Raw genomic sequence first — 24,844 nt, 5'->3', positions numbered from 1 at the left:
ACCAAGAAAGGGGCCAAGCAAGGAGAAACAATCTCGCCAACGCTATTAACTACATTCACTACATGGATTAGGAGTGAAGATCGATCAACGGCGAATATCTGAGTAATCTACGTTTTGCAGATGATATTGTCCTGCTCAGCGACACTGGGGATGAATTGCAACAAATTATTGAGTACCTTAGTTGAGAAAGTGTAAGAATAAGATTAAAGATTAATATGCGGCAGACAAAGGGATGTGTTCAATAGCCTGACAAGAGAACAAAAGTTCAAGATCGGCTGTGCTAGACTACGTTTATGTAGACTAATTACTCACATGGCACCGGAATGACAAGAAGGAAATTTACAGAAAAATAAAAACGAGTTGGTGCGCATATGGCAGCCTATTACCAGATCATGACCGGTATGGCTTACCACTATCCTCGAGAAGAAAAGTGTACAATCATTGCATTCTACCAGTACTAACATATGGGGCAGGAACTTGAAGGTTAACAAACAAGCTCGAGGAACAAGTAAAGGGCCGCACAACGAGCGATAGAACGAAAAATATTTGGCGTAACGTTGAGAGCGGCATGACTCAGCGAACAAACGGGGGGTTGGCGATATTCTGGTTGACAGGACTGACAACCATTTTTCATGGTACCCTTTTTGTGTGTGTGTGTATCTGCAATGGAAAGCTTACCGGTAAGATTGTCTAATTATGATGTGCTAACGCGGGAAACGCCATGGAACATTTTTAGCAGAATTTTTCGATCTGCAGTGAGGATGTAGTCGTTCACTGGAAACATGCTGCAATATAATAATAATATTTGGGGTTTTACGTGCCAAAACCACTTTCTGATTATGAGGCACGCCGTAGTGGAGGACTCCGGAAATTTTGACCACCTGGGGTTCTTTAACGTGCACCTAAATCTAAGCACACGGGTGTTTTCGCATTTCGCCCCCATCGAAATGCGGCCGCCGTGGCCGGGATTCGATCCCGCGACCTCGTACTCAGCAGCCCAACACCATAGCCACTGAGCAACCACGGCGGGTGCATGCTGAAAGCGGCGATAGGTGAGGGTGATAGCGATTATACGCCGGATTATTGGGAGGCAGACGACAAGCAGTAATAAAGTATGATTTTTTTTATCAAGTCGATGTTCCTACGGTTCATGTTTTCCGAATCGTTAAATTATTTCTGCCATAATAGCTACGTGTTTTCGTGGTTTTCTGTCCAACTGCTTTGGTATTTAACCAGTCAAAACGAAACCAATCGGATCGAAAACGAAACGATGCCTTTACACGTGATACGGAGTTCAGCGTGTTGCCGTAGTCCCGCGTGCCTTTTTGATTTCCTAAGCACGGAATAATGCGCGAGTGTCTAATAATATACCAACTGCAGTTTTAAGCTATAGTTACGCTGTACTTAGTAACAGTCCACTTACGTACAGTAATCTCATTGAATACATCCGAAGTACCAAGATTTGAGACTTACTGGTTTTGAGACTTTCTTTGCCAATTTAAAATTATAATTCCTACTTAAATCGCGAACAACGTGCTGGATTGTGTCACTATAAACCATGGTCATTTCATTTCTATCAACGTCTCACAACACATTCTGGCCAGTTGTCAGACCCTTTAAGAATTAAAAGTCGAGCTGGGAAGGTCATGTAATGCGTACGGTAGATAACCGATGGTATATTAGGGTTACAGAATGGGTGCAAAGAGAAGGGAAGCGCAGTAGAGGACGGCACAGAATTAGGTGGTGCACTGTGAAATAGTTTACACCCTTTAATGTGAATAAGGGTGTAAATCGGTCTTTTTGGATGTAAGGGTGTGAGTTACGGACTAATGCACAGCCTTATTCACTTTGAAGGGTGTAAATTGTTTCACAGTGTGTAATGAAATGAGAAAATTTGTAGGCATAACTTGGAATCAACTATAGAGCAACACAAGGGTAATTGGAGATCGTTGGAGATTCATCGTCTTGGAGCGGACACAAAAATAGACCGATTGTTATTATTTATTTATATTGTTGTTGTGGTTGTTCTCATCGTTCTTGTTGTTGTTGCTGTATTTATTTATTTATTTATTTTCAAATACTGCAGCCCTATTCAGGGCTATTGCAGGAGTAGAGTACAGTAAACATAACAGAAAACAAAAGCAGTTGAACATAATAGATAATAGAAAAAACAACGACAAGGGGAAGCAATCTTATCGCGCTAGTGCTTCTACAAAATCACGTAGTGTCAATTCACGAACAGAACCGGGTAATTCATTCCAGCACTCGACAACTCTCGGAAAATAACTGTGTTGGAACACGTTAATACGTGCAAAGAAAGGCTTTAGGTTGAAGGAGTGGCAACGTCTGGTTGGAAGAGCCCTGGCATATCTGATGTAATCATCAGCAGATAGTTGACAGCATGAGTGAATAATCGAATGTAACAGCTTCATGGAATATATATGTCGCCTTGTGCATAGAAGAGATAAATTCAAGGAATTCATTGCAGATGAGGCCGAAAAATTACGATCATAGCGATGACAAATGAAGCGAACAGCCTTCCTTTGTACCAATTCGACTTTGTTGATGTCGCACACTTTATACGGGTTCCAGACGCATGAAGCGTACTCTAATACAGGACGAATGAGCGTTTTATACATTAGTAATTTGGTGTATTTTGGTGATTTAGATAATGTTCGTCTCAAGTAACCTAATTTTCTTAGTACTGTAGATGTGATGTGATAAATATGCTGGGACCACTGCATGTTGTGCGTGAAGATAATTGTTCTTTCGTCAATGTCAGCAATCTTACTAGTCGTGTCGCGCTAACCGACCGATTCCTAGTCAACTCGCATTACTGGACACATGCCATAAACCGTCAAGTTAACGACACTCAGCAACAACCACTAGCCGCGAGTTATTCGCCTTAAATGTAAGAAAAAGCCGAAGAAAGAAAGAACGACGAAGCAGGGAGCAACACGAGCTCTATAGCACATGCAGCGCGTGGTGCGTGCTTAAGCCGAAGCTGCAGCCGTACTGCAGCCCTTGCAACCAGTCTGAGTGGCCCCGTGGAACACTGACCCGTGCAGCAGTGGTGACTATGCCCACACGTCAGCCCCAGGTTTCGACGACCGGCCCCGGCAGACGCCGCCGATACCGACGGCGGACACGTCAACAGCAGTCACCCACCGAGGAAGGGAGGCTGCCCGAGACCGACAACGAAGATCAGGGTGTCCAGGATGGGGCGGACGGCGGCATCAGCGGCATCAGCGGCAGTGACCTCCCGCCTTGGCCTGCTATCGTTCCGCCCTTCTACTATCTGCAGGCGCCACCGTGCACAAGTTACCCAGAGGTCCTGTTTCCATTCGGTGAGCACGGTTCCTTAATCGACGAACAAGGGAACATATTCGACCCAATTTTTTCCACCTGGCTCGCCGACAGCGAGACACTCCCGCGGGACCTCCTGCAGGACGACACCGGCGCGTTCCAACGAGTGGACGAAGAAAACGGCACCGGCGAGCCTCACACCACAGCCGATCAGAGCACGACCGTGATATCAGTGAGCGCAGAAGGCTGCGGAGATGCCCAGCTGGACCCAACCGCGGCCGAGCACGGTCCGTGGCCGGAACTACAAGCTTGCTACGGACCGGTAGTAACAACATATGGCACGGTATCGGTGATGCTTAGGCACGGCGTTCGCGTCGACATCTCGGTGGAACGCGCCGTGCGGGTTGTCAATTTCGACAAGGAATGCACGGCGGCTGTTGGCAGCGACGGTGATCGCTCTTGCGTGTGTCATCCATGCGGCCGCGTGCTGCAGCAGGGCGTCGCCGTGGACATCGCCACAGGAAGCCGGCTGGCGAAGATATCCAGTCGAGGTGTCATCTTCACGGCTCTCAATCACGGACTCGTTTACCTCGTCGATGCCTCAGGTACAAAGTCGACAACAGAACGGTTCAAGGACCTCTGCTACGACGTACCATTAAGCATTTTCCACATCAGCTTGCATGAGGACGAAGAAGGATTCAACGAATGTTTCCGCATGGTCAGCCAGGCGAAGCAGTGGAACAACCGGAGCGGCGACGAGGTCTGGCTCGTCGGCGGTGTGCGCATACAGCAAGCCCCGTGGGGTGACGTCCAGGTGTCCCGGGACTCGGGCAGGAACGTCGTCTGGACATCCCCCTCAAACGGCACAATGACGGTCGTCACGCCTCTGATCAAGTCTGTGATCACCTGCGATCCGCGGCGATTCTTTTTCGTTCGCATGAACCAAAAAAGGCTGAGCGCCAACGCCGACGGTTTTGCAGTGAGGAACGGCAGCCAGCGAGCTGGCTTCGACAGCCGGGGCCGCCTGGTGCTGCTTTGAAAGTTCACGCAGTAACAAAAGCGAAAAGTCCATGAAGGTTTGCATCCCATCAGTGTAACACCACCGTGCTCACGAAAGAAAATAAACAGCTTGGCCCCCTCGATTTCCTGGTCTCTTCATTGAAGTATATTTATTATAGTGCTAAACTTGCAGTCTTATCTATGGGAGCTAAGCAACGTAGAATCTCGCGCGGGATATTTTCGGAATCTCCCTTAACGCGGATGAAAGTAAAAATTAACGCACAAACTCTTCTGGGAGTTATCTAAGACATACGTAAGCATTACTACTAATCGCCTGCGTTTCGTTGACGTATTCTGCTGTATTTCGTCTAATGGCGAGAAACACCGCGAAAGCTGAATAGGGAAACGCGATCGCAACGCCGTGATGTTAATTACACATGCAAACGACGACGAAGACGAGGCGAGTTCATCGCTCACAGCAAATAGTGATGGATGGATGGATGGATGGATGGAAAAACTTTAATAATGTCCATCGGGACGTAGCGGGCTGCTACCACGTCGGGACAGAAAGATCTAGCCTTTCCGCCACGTCGCGGGCTCGTTGGACTGCCCATATTTGGGATTCAAAATCGGGACTGCGTAGGGCAGCCTCCCACTTGGACGACGTAACATCTTCATCGACCCGTAACGCGCGGCACCGCCAGAGCATATGATCTAAGTTGGCAAAGTCTGAGCAAAGGTTGTTTGACGTTTGAATTTCGGGGTAGATCCGGTGTAAGAGGGCAGGGCTAGAGTATGCCCCGACTTGCAAGAGTCTCAGTGTCAATGCCTGAGGCCTGTTCAATTTACTGTGCGGCGGCGGATACTTCCGCCTCCCCAGATAAAAGTACTTTGTGAGTTCGTTGTATGAGGCAGGGGGATCTCTATTGTCCGTAACCTCAGAGCCCCGCCACCCGATAGCTACGCGCTCGACGACTCCTTGTGCAGCTCTTTCGGCCGACTCGTTGAGTTTGGACGGGGCGCCCTTGATATGCCCCATGTGAGCGGGGAACCAGACGATTGTGTGTTGCTTGATTTCCTTGACCCGTAGGATCCGCAAGACCGGTATCGAGACGGTGCCCTTGGCGAATGCTCGGACCGCCGATCTCGAATCGCTGTATATCGTCATTCTCCCGTCGTACAGCAGTGCCAACGCTATTGCGACCTGTTCCGCAACTTCGGCCGCCTTCGTCCGGACTGTCGAGGAGTTTATTATTTTCCCTTCTTGATCGACGCTGACTGTAGCGAGCTCCTTTCCGTGAGGGTACCGGGCTGCATCGACGAAACAGCAACTCCGGGCGCGTGCGCCGGCCTTTTCCAGGAGGGTTTTAGCCCTAGCCCTTCGTCTGCCCACGTTGTACTCGGGGCGGACATTCCGGGGAACGGGGGCAACGGTAATGCGCTCTCTTTGTTCTTGAGGGATGCTGCAGAAACTGGTCTCGATCTCCGTTGGGGGAACTCCAAGCTCTCTCAGGATGTTTCTCCAAGCACTGGTCGTAGACAGTCTGGTAAACTGCGCCCTCTCCTGTGACTCCGCTATATCTTCGAGCGTGTTGTGCATGCCGAGGTGGAGCAGTCGCTCCGAGCCCGTGCACATGGGAAGCCCCGAGGGCTCTTTTGACTGCTTTTCTTATAAACGCGTTGAGCTTGTCCCTTTCCGACCTCTGCCAGTTGTGCATGCCCGCGACGTAGGTAAAGTGGCACATCACAAAAGCATGAACCAACCGGACGAGGTTGTCCTCGCTCAGTCCTTGCTGCCGGTTGGTAACCCTTCTTGTCAACCTGATGGCATTGCCCGTTTTCTTGGTGAGCTTCAGTACCGTCTGGTTATTGGAGCCGTTCGATTCGATCGTCATACACAGAACCCGGAGAGAGTCCACCCTGGGGATGAGACAGCCCTCACTTGTCCTTAGAGTGATGCCGCTGTCCTCTACAGGCCTCCAACCTTTCGGTTTGGGGCCCCTGCGCTTGGGCCTGTATGATAGCAGCTCTGATTTCCGCGGCGAGCATCGGAGGCCGGTCGGTCTCAGGTAGTCTTCTGTGACTTGGATGGCTTCTTGAAGCGCAGCCTCTAAACGTCCGTCGCTGCCACCGGTGCACCCTATGGTGACGTCGTCTGCATATATCATGTGGTTAATGTCGTCGACCTCGGAGAGTTTCCTCGAGAGACGGATCACGGCGACATTAAAGAGGGTCGGGGATATGACTGATCCCTGCGGTGTCCCTCTAGAACCGAGCCTAGCCGAGTCTGACGCGAGGTCTCTCACTTGGAGGATGGCTTCTCTGTCTGCCAGGAAAGATCTCGTGAAGTCATGAAAGTGTTTGCCCAAACCAAGGCTCGAGATCGTTCCCAAGACAAAGCAATGGATCGAGGATGTTGTCGAAGGCCTTCTCCAAGTCCAGGCCAAGTATGGCTCTCGTGTCTCTCGTGCTGCGATCGATGACCTGATCCTTGATCAGCCTCGTGGCGTCTTGCGTCGAAAGGCCCGCTTTAAAACCTATCATGTTGTTAGAATAGATGTCCTTGCCTTCCAAGTACCGGGAGACCCTGTTGTGGATTGCGTGTTCGGCCACCTTGCCCACACACGAAATGAGCGAGATGGGCCTGAGATTAGGTCGAGACTGGGCGGCTTGCCGGGCTTGGGAATGAGGATGGTGATGGCCCTCTTCTACATTCCCGGAATTCTGCCGCTGCTCCACGCCTGGTTGACGATCTCTGTCAGTTACGCTATTGATTTGTCGTCCAGGTTCCTCAGGCCCTTGTTCGGGATATTGTGCGGACCGGGGGTCAATCTGCCGTTTAAGTCGTGTAGGGCCCGTCTGACTTCTTCAACCCCAGACTCCGCGTCCAGCTCCGGGTTGTCGGAGCCCCCGTAATCCTTGAAGGGGGTAGTCGCCGGGCCGGAAACCACCGGTAGGTACTTGTTGACCAGCTTCCCTAGGACTTCATCGTCCGAGGATACCTGCCTGGCTGCGTGCAAGATGCGTGGCACCATGCTCCGTTGGTTCCACTTAATATTCGTCTCGTCCAGCAAGTGCTTGAGGAGGTTCCAAGACCCCCCTTTCTAGCGAATTGCAGACATCGTCCCACTGCTGTCTGGAGAGGACCTTGCAATGCTCCTCTATTGTTGACTGCCGTAATCTTCTATCGGAGCCGTCTGTTGAGACGCTGCCCCTTCCACCTGGATAGCAGGGACTGCTTGGCCTCGAGCACATGGGCGAGCCTGCTATTCATCTTCTCGACCAGGAGATCTGTGCTGACTTCCTTGGTGGCGGCGTCCATAGCTCTTCCGATCTGTTCAGTCCAGCGTTCGAGATCGGGCTTCACCTCCACGTCTTTCGCATATTCCTCCCTAATCTTTCGAAACTTGTCCCAGTCGGTGACCCTGAATTTGCACACTCTTCTCTGCTCTACCCTCAGGGCAGTGACCAGGATGTAGTGGTCACTGCCCAGGTCTATGTTGAGGTTGGCCTACTTAGCTTCCGCCACTCCTTTGACGAAGGTGAGGTGCGGAGTTATCCCTGCTGGCCGACGTACCGCATCTTGTAGGGAATGACGAGGGTCGGTCACGAGCATCAGGTCTCGGTTGAGCGCCTCTCTCTAAAGGTCCTCCCCTTTGTGGCTGTCATACGGGTAGCCCCAAGTGTGATACGGAGCGTTAAAAATTAAGTAGCCTACGATGACGAGGGGGGAGTTCCTGGCGAGCTGCGCTGCCGTGGAGACGAGGCTCCTGAATAGCTGTCTCAGGCCCTTTGGGTTGCTGTAGACGTTCAAGATGAAGAGGCTCCTTTCTGCTGGCGGGTCCGGGAATGATCTCGATTATGATGTATTCGATTTTGCTCGACGTCATTTGTCGTGAGTGACGTGTGTCAGCTTCTTGTTTATCAGGACAGCGACGCCTCTTCCTACGTCGTGCTTCGCGACGGACAGGTAGCCGGGTAGCGCGACGCTTTCGGTTAGTGTTTCTTGTAGGATGACCACGTGCGGTTTCTCCGCGTGTGAGCGAATAACTTGCTGCAAGGGGGCCCTCTTGTGGAGAAACCCACCTGCAGTTCCATTGCCATATTATGATAGATAGAATAAACTTTATTGTCCAACGGATAAAGTGATCTACCCACCCACCGACACGCAGGTCAGGGGGCGAGTGCCGCGGCCTCAGATGCAGGCTGGGAGGTCTTGGGTCCCAGCAGCCTCTTCAGCCAGTTGGACGAGCCGGAGCTGGAGCTCAGAGTCCGAGCTGCGCAGCAGGGTCTCCCAGGTGTCTCTACTACCTATTTTGTGCGTTCCCCGGGGAGAGTACGGACATTCCCATATTATGTGGTCGAGGGTCCCTCTCGCCCCACAAAGATTACATCTATCGCTCCTGGCCTCGGGGAACATGTGGTTCGCCATAACCGGGTGCGGATACGTATAAGTTTGTAGTCGTCTCCACGCGACTGCTTGTCTGTTGTTTAATTTTGGGTCTGGCGGGGATACCAGTCTACGAGCCAATCGATAATGCTGCGTGATCTCCCCATATTTCAGCACGCGCTCTCCGCTCCCTCCGTCATCGAGGGCCCCGTGGCGGCTCGGCGGTAGAGATCTCGAGCCAGCTCGTGGGCCGCCTCGTTGCCTGGGACGGCTTCGTACGCCGGAGTCCAAATTATTTTAATTTTTCTATCTAACTTTCTCTGGCCTAGGATTCTGGCCGCTAAGGGCGAGATCCTTCCCTTGCTAAAATTTTGTATGGCAGTTTTGCTGTCACTGATCACAAATTTCGCGTCCGTTCCAGCGCAAGCTAATGCGATCGCAATTTCCTCGGCAACTTCTATGTTGCGCCCGCGCAGAGTGACAGCGGTCACGGGAATACCCCGGCCGCTGACGGCCGTCGCCACCGTAAAACTGCCGCTACCTCCCGCCGCGTCTACATAGACCACCTCATGTTCCGCGATATTACCGAATCTAATTTTTAATGCTTCGGCCCATTTATGCCTCCTGTCTTTGCTATGTTCCGGGTGCATGTTCTTTGGCAAGGGGGGGATAATCAGATTTTTTCTCACTTCCCTATCTACTTCCACCTTTTGGGTGGGGCCTCTGTCCGGATTTATTACAACTTTGGCCAATATGGCTCTTCCTGTCCTCGTGGTGCTAAGTCTCTCAATTTGAGAGGTTCGCACCGCTTCCGCCAGTTCTACCCATGTTTTGTGCACTCCTAGAGCCATCAGTCTCTCTGTTGATGTACACATGGGCAGTCCCAGCGCTCCTTTTACGCATTTTCTCATTAGAGAAACAATCTTTTCTCTTTCCACCACTTTCAAATCGAGATATGGCGCTGCATAGCTCACCCGGTTGAATATGTACGCCTGTATTAGTTTCATTAATTTTTTCTCCTTTAGCCCTCGGCCTTTGCTGGCCACCCGCCTAATTAGGCTCAGGGTCTGTATTGCGTGATTCTGCAGCCTCTCGACGGTCTCGCCATTGTAGCCGTATGACTGGAGAATCAGGCCCAAGATTCTAATTTGCTCGACTATTGGTACCTCCTTACCCGCCACTTTAATTTTGATCTCCGACGGTGCCTTGCACCTTAAGTGTTTCGGATTGTATATAAACAATTCTGATTTCTGTGGCGAGCATGCTATAGGCTTCTCTCGGCCGCGTAATCGACTATGATGTCGGTGGCGGCCTGGAGCAGGCTTTCGACGGCTGAATCACTTCCCCGGTTGACCCAGAGGGTGATATCATCCGCACATATACTAAATTTTAGTCCCTCGAGCTTTTCCAATTGTTCGGGGAGTTCTCTCATAGCCACGTTGAAGAGTAGGGGAGAGAGCACTGATCCCTGGGGCGTACCCTTACGCCCTAGCTCAATTGTGGGGGATTCCAGCGTTTGGAACCTCATGCAAGCAGTTCTTCCCGTCAGGAAGTCCCTGATGTATCGATATGTCCTGGTACCTACATTAATCTTGTTCAGCCCTTCCAGGACCGCCTCATGCTTTACGTTGTCAAAAGCCTTCGTGAGGTCCAGTCCCAGAATTGCTTTTGCATCTTTAGACCTTGAATCTATTATATCATGTTTGATTTGGAGCATGACGTCCTGCGTACACAAGTGAGGTCGGAACACGACCATCTCATGTGGCCACAGATCGCCCTGCTCCATGAAGCCCATCAGTCTGGTCTGGACGACGTGCTCCACCAATTTCCCCACGCATGAAGTTAAGGAAATTGGCCGTAAGTTTTCCAATTGCGGAGGCTTCCCGGGTTTCGGTATTAAAATAATGCTTGCCATTTTCCACTGTTGTGGGAGCTCGCCTTTATCCCAACATTCCTGCATGTACTTCGTTAGATAACTAATGGAATCATCGTCTAAGTTCCTGAGCTTTTTGTTCGTTACCCCGTCAGGGCCCGGAGCCGACTTCGTTCTGAGTCTTACAATCTCTGCCCTCACTTCCGCTTCTGCGATGGGGGCGTCCAACGCCTTGTTAGGCGCTCCACCATAGTCGGGTAGTGGAGTTCGCGATGTTTCCCCCACGAACGTCTCAATTAATTTCTTCATGAAATAATCATCGTTCCCTACGAACGCGTGCCTAGCTTTTGCCAATCTTATACCGGATTGAGTTTTCGAGCTTGCGGGGTCCAACAAGTGCCGGAGGACGTTCCACGTCTTGGAGAGGTTCATGCTCCCCTTCCCCTCCATTTCGTCACACTTGTTGGCCCAGTTTTGTTCGCATAATGTAAAAGTATAATCTTCGATTTCCTTATTATGCCTAGCAATCCTTCTTCTTAGGTTGCGGTTCCATTTCTGATTTTTGAGACGACGCTCCATGCTTTGCTTAGCTTCCCACATATGCAGAAGACGGCTGTGCGCTATCTCCGGGGCGTTATCCCCTTAGAGCGTTTTCTCGTCTCTCTAACGTCCGATTTGAGCGCCGTCGTCCATTCCTCGATGTTTCTGATGAGCCCCAGTGCCTGCACTCTCCTGATATCTCTAAACTTATCCCATTCAACGACGGCCGGCGCGCGATCCCTGCGCATTTGGAGGCCCTCTTTCAGTATGGAAAAAATTATGTAGTGGTCGCTGCCAAAATTTTGATGCGAATTATGCCATTCTAGATCTTTAATATTTTTCGAGAATGTCAAATCTGGAGATGTATCCTTACTAAGGCTATTGCCCACCCTCGTTGGACTCTCAGAGTACGTGTGCAGAGTGAGCCCTATGTCATGCGTATCTTCCCACAGCTGTCTGCCTTTCGGGCTTTGGTGCGGGTACCCCCATTCCTGGTGATGTGAATTAAAGTCCCCCACTATCAACAGTGGCTGGTTGCTTGAAATTTTGAGGGCCTTGCGAAGCAGAGCCCTGAACCTCACCTTCCTTTGCCTGGGTGAGCTGTATAAACTTAGAAGGAATAAACTAGGGTCCTTCTGTTTTCGGGTTAGAATTTCGACAAACACGTTCTCGATCTCTCTTGACTCTAGATCGTGTTCAATGGCCGCGATATTTCACAGTGGCAGGGGGGAGAAATCCTCCGTCACAACGCTTGCCATATTCTGAACCAATTATATTGTGTGGCCATCTTGTGGCTGTCGTTGAATTGCTGGGCTAATCTTCTGAGAAGGCCTCACGTTCTGACTGGCCGAGACCGTTGCCAGGAGCGATTGCGCTCGCGGGCCTACTCCTGCAGCGACCACATTCTCTAGGCGCGATTCAGTTTTGCAGAACCTCTGATTGTACCTCTCTTCCATTGCTAGCATGCTCCCCTGGAGGTGCGAGACCGTCTCGCCTAGCTGCTTCATGCTCTCGCTCAGACAACAGAGCATCTTGCGAATCTCTGACTTTGCTCTACTCGCCGGTTTCTCCTGCTCACCAGCAGTGGCCCTCTTTTTGGCAGGCTATTTCGCATCACAGTCGCCCGCCATGGGCATCTCCGTCGGTACCGACTCGGTCATTTGCTTGTCCTCCGCCGAGCCGGAATGTTCTCCCCTGCCTCTTTTAAACTCGGTCATTTCAGCCATGAGTTTCGCTAGCGTCGTCCTCATCATTTCCTTTTCGCGTTCTAGCTGCGCCAGCCTAGCGTTCTCGTGCTCTGGTGGCAAACCCCGCGTTACCGCTTTTCCGGTGGCGTCTCCACGGACTCGATCGGCTCAAATCAGCTAGCCCTGGTCTTCGTTCCGTGGACCGGGACCGCGTTGACTCGAACTGGACTTGCGCTTATCCGCCACCTCGGTGGCGTCGGGAGCTGGAATGCCCCCAGGAGCGCAACCTGGCCCGGATGTGGAACGGGAGCGTGCACTGCAGTCCTGCGGCGACAGCTGCTGCGGCTGCTGCAGGGCCTGCTTTCTGCCGCCGTCGCCAGGTGGGGGGGGGGGGGGGGGGGGGTTCGAGACTAGGGTGCCTCGATGTCCTCTACGCCCGCCGGAGGACATCGAGGCACCCGGCCTAGTCGAGACTCGGTTTCTTGAAGCTTCTGCTGCCATTTCCCATCTATTTCGTCTCACCGCGTACGGGATCTGGTACCGCTGTCGGCACGTTTTGTCGGTTGTCATGTGCGGACCTCCGCACAGCTTACATTTAGGCACACATTGGTGTTGCTCGTCCGGGTTCGGTGCGCCACAATTCCTACAGATGGCTTCGCTCGGGGTCAGGCACACTTCGGCTCGATGACCCAATCTGCCACACGCGTAGCAGTTGTCCACTTGCTTGCTGTACAAAAAGCATCTCACCAACACTGGTCCGTAACGCACAAAGTTCGGAACTTTCAAGCCGTCGAATGCCACGATGACCGTGCCTGTGTTCTTAATCCTTTTGGTCGCCAAAGCCGGTGGATTTCTCACGTTTACAATGTTCCTCTCCAGCTCATCCGGGCCGTCGCTCAGCGTGATGCCTCTAATCACCCCCTTGCAAGTGTAGTGCAGCGCCGCTTCGTAGGCGCTGACCTCGTGTTCCTTCTCCATCACCACGACCGAATTTATTGTGGTGTACCTCGTCGCATTCTCCCTGTCTGGCGTGCTGACCATGATTATGTTTTCCAGTGCGTTCGGACAGATGACGTCTAATCAGGCCTTGGTTTCACCTACTCTTGCTGCCTCCATGATCGCTCTGCCTACGGTCATTGCCCCAGCTTTGGATACCCCTAGGCTGTGATTTTGGCGTCTTCTTTGGGGAGCGGGGACATGCGTCCGGCCTTGATCACCCTTATCTTGATCCTGACTCCGTCGTGCCGATGCCAGGCAGACGTCTTGGCGCTATGGTTAACTCCTTTCATCTTGGATTCGACACCTCTGACGTTGGTCGCTCTGTTAGACGAACGCCTGGCAACGGCCGTCTGCCAGCCCAAATCTTCAAAAAACAGTTCCGGGGGCAAGTCCTCCCCATCCACCAAAACTTCCATCTTCGGTTAGAAAAGCCAAAAGCAGCCCTTTTAATAGCAGATGGCTACGACGCTGGGGTGCCGCGCCAGGCGTCTCGGCGAGTTTCGGCGGCGTCGTTCGGGCGAAAAACACTGGTAATAAGGCGAAAAGTCCACCCACCGACCAAAACTTGGAATCAGCGTTGTCCTCTCGTCTTCAGGCGTCCGTTGGTAACAAAATACACTCGGAAAACCTCAAAAATCTGGCCGAAAACATTTTAGAAAGCGGGAGCCGATATTCGCATGACTGTCCTACTCGGCTTCTTCTCACACCAGCAAATAGTTGAACTTTGAAATATCTTAAATTCATCATACATTATCTTTTATTTACTTCCTGAAATTTTACCAATTTTAGTATTAACAACAATTTCCTAATATTATCTGAATCTTGGCCAATCTCCCGCAGTGGCTATGCACCACCATAAAAGGAAAACCAAAAATGTTCACGCACATTATAGACACCCTTAAATTAACAATGATCAAAAACAAGGCTACATGGAGAAACACCCTAGAAGACCTACGTAGCGACCACATGATCATCGAGATCACGATCCCCCGAGCGGGAACCACTCTCCCGATGAAAAGCTTCAAATGGACAGACTAGGACAAGTTCCGCAAGCACCGGGATATCAGGCTAGACGACAAGCCGATCGGTGACATTGACAGATGGATCGTTAACCTGACCAGGGATGTCGGGGAGGCCACGCAAACCAACTCCCGAATTCCTGACGGAGAAGATGGACAGTCGCCTCGCCCACCTCTGGGAAGCCAAGAAATCCATACAAACCCGAAGGCAAGGCCAGCGGCTCAATCGAAAGCTGAGGAAAAAGATAGCCGAACAAAACAAACAAATCGAAGAGCACTGCAAAATTTTGAGCAAGCAACAGTGGGACGAAGTCTGCAACGCCGCGGATGGCCAACTCCACAACGGAAGTACGTGGCGACTGCTGAGGCACCTGCTGGGCGAAACCCAAAGCAAATCCAAACAAAGAGCCGACATGTAGAGACTTCTGCACAAAGAAAAAGGGGCGGCGAGCGAGAAGCAAATCGTCATAAAACTCTGCGACAAGTACCTCCCGCAACGACCGACGGTCGAGCGCGGCCGGTACACTGGCAGTCCTAGTCCCAAGTTAGATGAAGACTTCAGTGAGGCGGAAATCAGAACGGCACTCCAAGGACTCAACGGCAAGTCAGCCCCAGGACCGGACAGGGTTAACAACAAAACGCTCAAAAACCTGGACGACAAATCTGTCACCAAACTCACGGGCTATATGAACAAGTGCTGGAGAGAAGGCCGCATCCCAGAGCAGTGGAAGAGGTCCAAGGCTATCCTCATATACCCAAGCACGGAAAGCCGTTGAGTTTGGAGAACCTACGCCCAGTCTCTCTCACGTCGTGCGTGGGTAAGGTCTTGGAATACGCCTTCCTGAACCGTATCAACAGCCATCTAGAAGAGACGGAAGCCTACCCCCACACCATGATAGGCTTCCGATCCCGCCTGTCCACGCAGGACGTCATGTTACAACGAAAGAACCAGATCCTTGACGACAAGACAAGAAACACCAGAGCCACCCTAGAACTAGACCTGGAGAAAGCATTCGACAACGTCGCTCACGAGTCGATCCTTAAACAAGTGTCTAATCTGAACCTGGGGGAAAGGGCCTACAACTACGTGAGGGACTTTCTGAACGATCGCAAAGCCACCCTGACGGTTGGCGACCTCGAATCCGAAGAACGAACCCAGGGAAGTGCAGGTACCCCCCAGGGCTCAGTTATACCTCCGCTCCTTTTCAACTTAGTCATGCTGGGTCTCCCCAGCAAACTACGGGAAATCGGAGGAATCCACCACGCTATATACGCAGATGATATAACGATTTGGGTGGACCGCGGCAGTGACGGCCAAATTGAACACGCACTACAAATGGCCATTCATAAAGTCGAAGAGTACTTCCAAAGAACGGACCTTAAATGCTCCCCGAGCAAATCCGAACTACTCCTTTACCGGCCCACGCGCAGAGGCATGCCACCAAAGAGCTACACAGGACCCCGGGAGTACGAGGAAATCGGCTTGTACACCCTAGACAGAAACGCAATCCCCAAAGTAAACAAGATCAAAATCCTCGGAATGATCATTGAGGCCAACGGAGCTAACGGCGAAACCGCGAGTAAGATCGAAGGCAAAGTCACCAGCGCCACGAGACTCATAAAGAGAATAACCAATAGACACGCGGGCATGAAGGAAGAAAACGTCATTCGACTGATCCACTCCTTCGTTGTCAGCCAAATCGCCTATGTAGCCGCCTACCACAACTGGTACGTCGCGGAAAAGAACAAGATCAACACGCTCATAAGGAAAACGTACAAGATAGCCCTGGGCCTCCCGGAATCGACGAGCACCGAACTCCTGGCTCCTGTAAATACCTTCCGCATGTATATTTTATATTCGTAATAAATACCATGAAAGAAGAAAGTCGCAGTTTCACCCGAAAGGCGAAGCATCGATTGCGATAGCAAATTAGCAGACATCTATAAGAAGTAAGGACAGTAGTTTTATCGGCCGTATAAACTTGGAAACATAGGCATACTAACTAAATTAACAAGCATGGTGCCAGGCGCGCACAAACAAACACGAACACATCTCACTCGATGACCGCGGAAGCTCGCTGTCAAAATGCTGGAGTGAGGAAGCGCGGCGGCAGCAGCAGCAAGCGAATTGACCTTCGTGCTGCATCTCGCATCAACGCGTTCGAACTAAGCCGCGGAAAGACAGCGCGCGGCAGACATTGTCCCCGGCGCAGATGGCTTTCAAGATACAGATACAGCTGCCCGGGCGGCATTTTTACAATTGCTAGCAAGTACAGTGTGGCATGGCATTTCCCGAGGCACTTTCGGAGACGTCCCCGGAGCCATGAGAGCGAACGAAGACGGCTCGCTTCCTCCCCGCTTCTGTCCCTTGCGTGCTTGAGAATGAGACGCGATTGCCGGCTCACCGTCGCACGCCTTCCCTCGCACATACAGAATACGGCGCGCGGCGACGATTTTATCGCCCTTGGACTTGATACGGAACCTCTCGGCAACGGCATATATGCGCCTGGAGTGTCCATGTTATTGCTATATCGCAACAAGCCCATCGGTTTCCCTTCTTTCGTTTATATATATATATATATATATATATATATATATATATATGCGTACATACATATTAGGTGCGCGCGCGCGCGTGTGTGTGTGGTATGCCACGTAGCTGGACAGAACCAAGTTAATGTTTGCCGTCGCTTGGAGATACTCAGATTATTTTTGCATTCCACCTTGTAAGAGTTGAGGAGGACTTTGGGATGAAAACTTGTGAGGGTTATTTACATTATTTACAGTGAGAGTCAATTAACAGTCTTAAAGTCATTACGGGCCGGCAGCAACTCGGACGCTGCGTCCCGCGGCAAGAAGCTCGAAAGAGAAGAATCAAGGAATGCTCTAGGAATGCTCCCTGCTGCTCCCGGTCTGTGTCTTTTTAAGCCCTTCGGTGTCTCGAAGACACGTCACGTTCGGCCAATGGGAGATCCCGCTCAAGTGACGCCATTTTCGGCCAATCGACGAGCCCGCTCAGGTTTCGTCATTTTCGGCCAATGGTAGGCGCCCGTGCGATGGTGTCACACCCGGCGGAGATGGTCGCTGCTTGGTCCCCAATTGTCCGAGGGCTTACTTCTCCCTGCGGTCTTGCCTTGCTGACTTGCAATGCGCCGTCACAATAGGCGGGTGGGGGCGACGCTGCCAGGGTTTCACGGTGCATTACACCCGTCTTGCCTCTTGGACCAAAGTTACCTGGAACAGTGCCAGGCTCTCGCGTCACTTTCGGGAAGAGTCAAGCAGTGAATAGCACCACCTGCGGCACACGAGGTGGGGGCCGCCAACTTGTTTGCACGTGCCGCGCCTCACGAATGTGGTATCCGTGCTTCTGCGCTTCTTAATGAGCTGTGGCGCGATTCGATGTGGTCTGGTGAACTCGAAGTAGGCTCAGGAAATGGTCCCGTATCTAACAACCTACATACATAATTAGTCTTAACGAATCAATCAACGTCTCAAATGTTATAATTAGCCGAAAGTGTTAATGAGAAAATTGTAGAGCAACACGAAAAACTCTCGATTCAGCTTTCTGTTTCACAATACGTGCAAAATAAAAGGGTTTTTACGAGCGTGAAAGGAGCCCGCGAATACACGCAATATTTCAGCGCGACTGGCTGCACGAGGCACATAGCGTGTATTCGCCGGTTTCTTGGGAAACAGAAAGCTGTATCGGGAATTTTTCGTGTTGCTCTACAATTTTCTCATCGACACTTTTCATTGCATTATAATATTTGAGAAACTGATTGATTAATTAAGGTTAATTATGTAGTTAAGTGGAATGCAATAAACAATATATCTCCAAGCGATGGCAAACAACGTTACCTTGGTTCTGTCCAGCTACGTGGCATTTGCATGTTTTTAAAGTTTGGCTAACGCTACGTGGGACATCCTGTATATATAGGAAAGAAATCTCTTATACGGAAACCGTGTTACGCTATAGTAATTTCATTCATGCGAGTGGCGGCCACTCAACAAGTGTACAGGGGACAGCCAGTTAGGTAAATCACACAAGGCAAAATAAGCTCACTGGCGATCTTGCAGCTTTCCAGTGATCGATACCGCGTTAAGCGAATGTACGCACGTCACTTTCCTTCCCCCAATTGCGAAACCTAAAACAAAAGGGACATCTTTGGATCGAAACATGTTTAGATTCTGAAGCTATTTTCCCCCCTATAATTACGGTCGTCAAAATTACCGGAGCGGTTAGAATTGCTAGGAAGGGAGCTTACTTTGGCGTTAATGCGAAGCTTTTCCTTCGTTCATTTTGTTCTTTTTCATTTTTGAAGCTGGGACCCAGACAGCAATGCTAAAGCTTAATCCTAACCCATTAATGAGCCTGGATCAAAGTAAAACAGAAAATAATTGTACAAAGGAAAGACAGTACCTTTACTGATCGAACTGCCAGGCAAGAGAAGAGATAAAATAAGATATGAAAGGGCAGATAGAGTGACCAGATGAACTATTCGGTTGGCTATAGTCTGCTTTGAAGAGAAGGAAAAATGGCATAAAAGAGGAGGAGGAGGAATGAAGAGAAGATATGACAAACATCTGTCCGCACTAACACGAGGGAGGCGCGTGACAACATCCTCTTTCATGTAGTCCCGATGCTTTTGGGAAACGCACTGGTATTACAGCGAAGCTGTTAAGGGCTACTTTCCTCAGGATCGTGTCCGTGTGTTAACACAAAACTATCACCATCAGGCTTGGCTCCAGCGTCGTCTTCTTCCACAGCTGGCTCGTTGGCGACCCTCAGCGCTATCAGTCGCGCGAACACGCTCGTGCCAGTGCTCCCGCTTTCGTCGTCATAATTAATTAATTAATTAATCAATCAATCAATTAATTAACACAAAGACGGAACCAATTTTCAGCGAAGCTGTTAAGGGCTAGTTACACCAGGATTTTGTCCGTGTGTAGACACAAAACTCCCCATACCTGCGCCGATCCCGAATGTAGTGCGAAGGTAATGCCGGGCCGACGCGCGGCGGAGGTGAAGCAGGTGTTAAGCACTCCCCATACGTGGGCCGATTCCGAAGATATTGCAATACCGGGCTGACCTGCGGCGGAGGTGCAGTTCGCCATTAAGGGGCCCACATATGTACGCAGCTTCGCTGGCCACCCTTCTTCACAATATGGAAGGGCACTGAATTTTTTTAGAGCAACTCGTGTTGACGTCTGCAGGACCAGGGTGCAAGAAGTCTGTTTTCAGAAAGCGGAAGCTTGTCAAGCATGGTGCAGACCATTTTCCTTTGTGCACTGAAACGAGGCAGCGCCATCATACAGGCCTGACGAGGACACATCGGGCTTGGGGCAGCACCTGGATCAATCACAGAAGTACCGAAAGGGCATATACGGCGATCTTCTGACAATGTTAGGGCGGTAGCTCCTATTTTTAGCTTCTGCACTTCTTGTAACATGTAAGATAGTTCAGTTGACGTAAGAACTCGTAAAACCCCGCAGTCGGCGCCTGCAGCCCGCAGGCGCGCACTTCTCTCTCTTTAAACGCACACGCACGCGCGCGCTTTTTGTGGTAGTGGCTTGCTGGCGTCAGCTTTTGAAGACAATCATCACTCTTTCTCTTCGAAAGAGCTTTACTGTATACGTAACAGCTTGAACAGTGTCAGAACTGTGAAAACTTTGACCTGTAGCTGAAACATGGAAAATGCGCTAACAACGAAAAGAAAGAAAGAAAAAAAAGAAAGACGTTCGGTGATTTCAGCTGTTGTCAATTCCAATAAGCCGCACACATCTCGGCGTACGTGTTGGACACGTGCTTCGCCCCGGACTCTTGCGATGCGCGAGCATACTTGTTGACTCCGTCCTTGATCCGAGGATAGTAACGCTCCCCTTCCCCAACCTCGCCTTTCAGTCAGACGGTATACTTGGATTCACACAATGGGCGCGATCACTGAAATGCACTCCGCAGATGAGCGTGACATGGCTGAGTTCGAATCGCGCCGTTAGCAGCTCGCCTGCGACATCCTGGAAACGTGTTCTCGGACGATCACTTTCGGCAATACTAACGTGAAGCAGTGTTCAAGTCAATAAGCTCGTCCGGTTTTGCTCAACCAGCCAATAAACGCCCACTGAAAGCGATATCGCCGAAAGCGATCGTCCCAGCTAGAATATGTCCCCTTGTGCATGTGCGGCGTGATTAAGCAGCGCTGAGCCACGTCATACATGCACGTCGGCGGAATTAGGCCCGTCGTATGAATCTAACCCTCGGGAGGCTATAAGGGCCTCTCGGTACTGTCGACGTCTTTGGTGGTACGTGAACGGCGCATTCACCCCTGCCGCCATGGAGCCGTCGCCGTCGTGGAGCCATCAGACCCGCGTGCGATGTGCGTGTAAGCTCTCTTTCCCGCGGGTTCATGTTACGCGCATACGAAGAACAATGCCAGAAGAATGGGATTCTCTTGCCCTCACATCGGAACCCCCGCTCGGCGTCGCAGGACTGCGTTTAGCTCGACGCGCGGACCTTCGGCACCTATGGCTACGGGACGTCAGGAGCCAGTCCCGCGACCTTCTGAGAAATGGGTGAGCCTCCTTCGGCAAAGCGCTAGCCGCGCCTGAGCGGTCTTCCCGGGAGCTTCTCACCCATAGACCGCGATCGTCACGCCGCTGACCGCTGTCCGCAACTTTGAATATCGCGGAAATAGATCCCGTTCGTGGACCCGAGTCCTCGTAGCTTCTCTGCGCATTGCCGGTGAGTTCCTCCACCGTGTCCCTTGCATGGTGCGGAGCCAAGTCGGGACGACTTGCACATCTCGTTAGGCGCAGCTAGCCGATTCACGACAGTCCTGCTGATTGAATAACATGCGACTGGCGTGGGCTGAGGTAGCCAGGCGTCGCCCGTATGCGCTCCAGCGTGTTCTGAAAGTCGCCGAATCTTCCTCCAGGTGCCGCTGGTGCGACCGCATATAGATAGTACGGTCAGGCTTTCTGCGTGCCTTTAGGCACAGCCTGTTGCGCACAACAATGTTAATGTCAAATTACGCTGCATGTCTGCCGGGTAAGTTAAACGCGAAGCAGACACCTCAAACACACAAGTTCACGAAGACCTGCCATGTTTTGCATCTCGAAAGGCCGCTGACTGAGCCCCAGCTTGCACTGAAAAGCCATACGACAAAAACTGCTGCCTGCGCGCTGCTTATATTGAAACCAGAAGCATCCCAAGCAAAAAAAAAAAGAAAAAAACCGCTCGGCAGAAGATCGGGCCGACGCCCATGGCCGGTTAAAAAGTAAACGTCCCGATCTCAGTAATCTGGATCGGGCCGAGCTTGGTTGTTGCACCTGGCCAGCCCGTTTATTGACCATCGGCAGGCGGTCGGCAGACGACACCGGGCCGACGTCATAACCGCCGGTTAAATCATCGTGACCGTCTTCGGCCGACACACGGGCCGGCGACTTGCCCACGACGGCAACAGCACGGCTTGCTTGCAACCAGCGTTCTTTTGCCGGTATTAATTTTTAGGTTTTCTTCTTTTTTGAGTCACGTATACCGGGTGTTTTTTTCTTATGTAATTTTCAAGACCTTTTGTCGCAGACACCAGAGTGTTCCGCCTCTTCAACAGGGTTACCTTAAGTGGTCGACATTACATTCTGGATAAGTCGCAAGTGCAGAAACATTTTCATTCAAAAAATCGCGCTAACTATATTTTTAATTAATAGCTTTAGGGCACATGCTGTAATGGCGGAATTAGAGGCCGTCAACGTGCAGGACCTATTCAATCAGAACCAATTTTGCAACCAGCACCAATTTCGAGATATACGAAGTCACTTCCCTCGCGCATTGCATATATTCGCAGTACAGAAAGAAGATAGCTGACACAAAGGCATTTTTACCGCATACATTGACGTATATCTTGAAACTGGTTGGTTCCAATTGAATAGGTCCTGCATGTTAACGGACTCATTTCCACCTTTGCATCATGCACTCTAAATATAATAATTAAAAAAATGACAACCATTCCACTCTGTGAAGATGGAATGGCAGCGAAAGCACTTTGCTTTTGGTTTGGCAGCTTTTACTCGTCAGCTTTCGCTGCCATGCCATCTTTACGGAGTGGACGTGGTTGTCATTTGTTTGAAGTGTCTGATGATGGGAGTTGATGTGTTTGAATGGATGATTTAGTAAAGACCGTGGTTGATGTTCGATTGAGACTCTTTATTTTGTCAGCGTAGTCACGATTGCTTTACGATCACTGTGATATACACTCTGTGGTTCGACTGCCACCCTAGAGAGGTTCTTGGCTAGAATCAAATCAATGCACGTCCGGTGATGCGTGGTAGGTATCATGGGGTTAGAGTAACATTGCAAGCCAAACTCTTCCAACATGTACTGCATGAACCATTCCTTCTCTGGCTTAGAAATGTCCACGTTGAAGTCTCCGTTCATGATCACAGGTGGGGTATCATCCTTTCTAACCCACTGGAAATATTTCAAAAACATTTGTTCTTACCCCTGTGCCTGCCCCACGTGTGACAAGAATGGTTCAAGAGCGCGTTACAGGTCCCCGAGCCCACAGGGGTATGTGCTATTGAGCTTGGACCTTTTCGGCACTATCACCAGGATCGGCCCACATGACGATTTTTTCTATTGCCGGACGCCGAAAAAACTACGGAAGTTAGTCATATACAGCTTTCGCTGTAAAAAGATAATTGGCACGATTTTGCCTCCCCCCCCCCCCAATTAGCAACTTATGCACTACAACTCATTTAGAAAGTAATGTCCACCTGTAAAATGTAACCCAGATGAAGAAGCGGAATGCTGGTATCTGCAACAAGAATTTAACAAATGATATAAGAAGCGACACCCTGTATAATTCGCTGTTTAATTCATACACACGTTTGTCTTAAAGTGCGCGACAGAAGGCGAGAGCTTTGTAGACAAACTATCGCTACAGTTCATTTTTTGTAGAATTTTATTGAACTATTAAGATACAAACACAACAGAAATGAGAATACTTTGTTGTCAAATGCTGTAATAGTATACGTTAGTGGTTGTGCCAAACATAAAATGTGAATTATTCAATGACAGTCTTGTATGGGTACTTGAAAATGTCCTTCCCTGAATTGCACAAGTCCATTCCCCGGAGAACTGTGCAGCCAGGCCACAATTGACTAATTCTGCTATGGTCCCGCTCTGGTATTCGAAATACTGACACGTACTATGTAAGTTTCACAGATTGGACATGTATAACTATTGTTTGGGTGCTGAATATTGGACCAGACGCTTTGCGGACTCTCAATAACTCTAAGCACAGGTTCTGACAAATCCATGATTTTTTATGACAAACCCTAAATACGCATCGCGCATGCAAACGCAGTCTCACATTATTTAGCCTCAAAATAAGGGTCGCAAAAGTCTTACGCCAGCAGCGCACAATTCACATTGAAAATCTGCCTGTGAAATTCCAGCCTGTGAAAATCCACAGGCTGGAAGTGTCCGTTTCTCGCAAACAAGAAGCGCAGCGTCATAGAAACCGCGTGAAACTGCGCCGACCAAGCAGCCACTGAACGCTCCTTCCGGCCAAAAGCAGAGTTGTTCACTGAAGTGACGTTCTTATATGAGAACTTACAAGACCTCATAGTAGGAGACAGTTCAATTTCACAGCCTGAGTCCTCTCCCACCACCAACAATCTGGCGTCTCTCGGTGGTGTAATCTACCTTCGTGTAATTGTCGTATGCTTCGTTATCACTACTACTGCTTCGCCTTTCCGGCGAAACTGCAACCCCCGCCGCTCTCTCTCTCTCTTTTTCTTTCTTTTTTTCTGTGAGTCCGAGTATAATCGCTCCTGCGCATGATTGCTGTTGATTCGGATTTCGAGTGACATTTCGGTTACTGAGTGAATTATACAGGGTTCCCCAACTATCATGCACCAAGACTTAAAGAAAGAGCACTTGCGTTACTCGAAAAAAACTTGGTGCATATTGTTTCCAGTACAGTGGAGTAGGCGCCAGCTATTCTTTCGTCCCTGAAATTTAATTCGACAAATGCAATAGTTATCTCATTCGAGAAGTACTGTCTTAATTATCAAAGGCTCAATGAGGCATCTGTAGGCACCCCCAGGCAACCCCAAATGACATCTAACTGCTGTGTTTTCATTGACGCACTAATTGCGTGGAATTTTTTCCGCCAGGCAAACAAACCTCACGAAATATGAAAAATATCACGTGACCGCGCTCCCGCATCCATAAACTCAAGTAAAACTCTTGCTTGGGCTAGTTGGTTCATGCTTGAAGTAGTAAAGGCAAGGCGCAGAAGACCAGGACTCAGGAAGAAGAACACAAACAACAGGACCGGCGCCACTCACAACTAAGTTTATTTTAGCAACAAGCCTGCCTTATGTAGGTTATTCACGCCAAGTCACGCAACAAAACTTTAGAAGTAAAAAATAGCAATCTATCTTCCACTCAGGAATGTTATCTGGCACATATTATCGGATGAGCAAACAAGAACCACACGTGGATCAGCACAGGAGGCAATTGATCTAG

General features: G+C 50.2%; 1 protein-coding gene across 1 annotated transcript; it reads left to right on the top strand.

Moving 5' to 3' along the window:
* The first annotated feature begins 3,050 nt into the window (after nt 1-3,050).
* Nucleotides 3,051-4,448, top strand: LOC142571768 (uncharacterized). The gene has a single exon (XM_075680360.1). The coding sequence runs from the start codon at nt 3,080-3,082 to the stop codon at nt 4,343-4,345; it is 1,266 nt and encodes a 421-aa protein (XP_075536475.1). The 5' UTR covers nt 3,051-3,079; the 3' UTR covers nt 4,346-4,448.
* The last annotated feature ends 20,396 nt before the right edge of the window (nt 4,449-24,844 follow it).

This window comes from Dermacentor variabilis, chromosome 1 (genome assembly GCF_050947875.1).
Source record: "Dermacentor variabilis isolate Ectoservices chromosome 1, ASM5094787v1, whole genome shotgun sequence".
Classification (NCBI taxonomy): domain Eukaryota; kingdom Metazoa; phylum Arthropoda; class Arachnida; order Ixodida; family Ixodidae; genus Dermacentor; species Dermacentor variabilis.
Note: the sequence above shows the minus strand (reverse complement) of the source record. Positions and strands in the feature narration are given on the sequence as shown.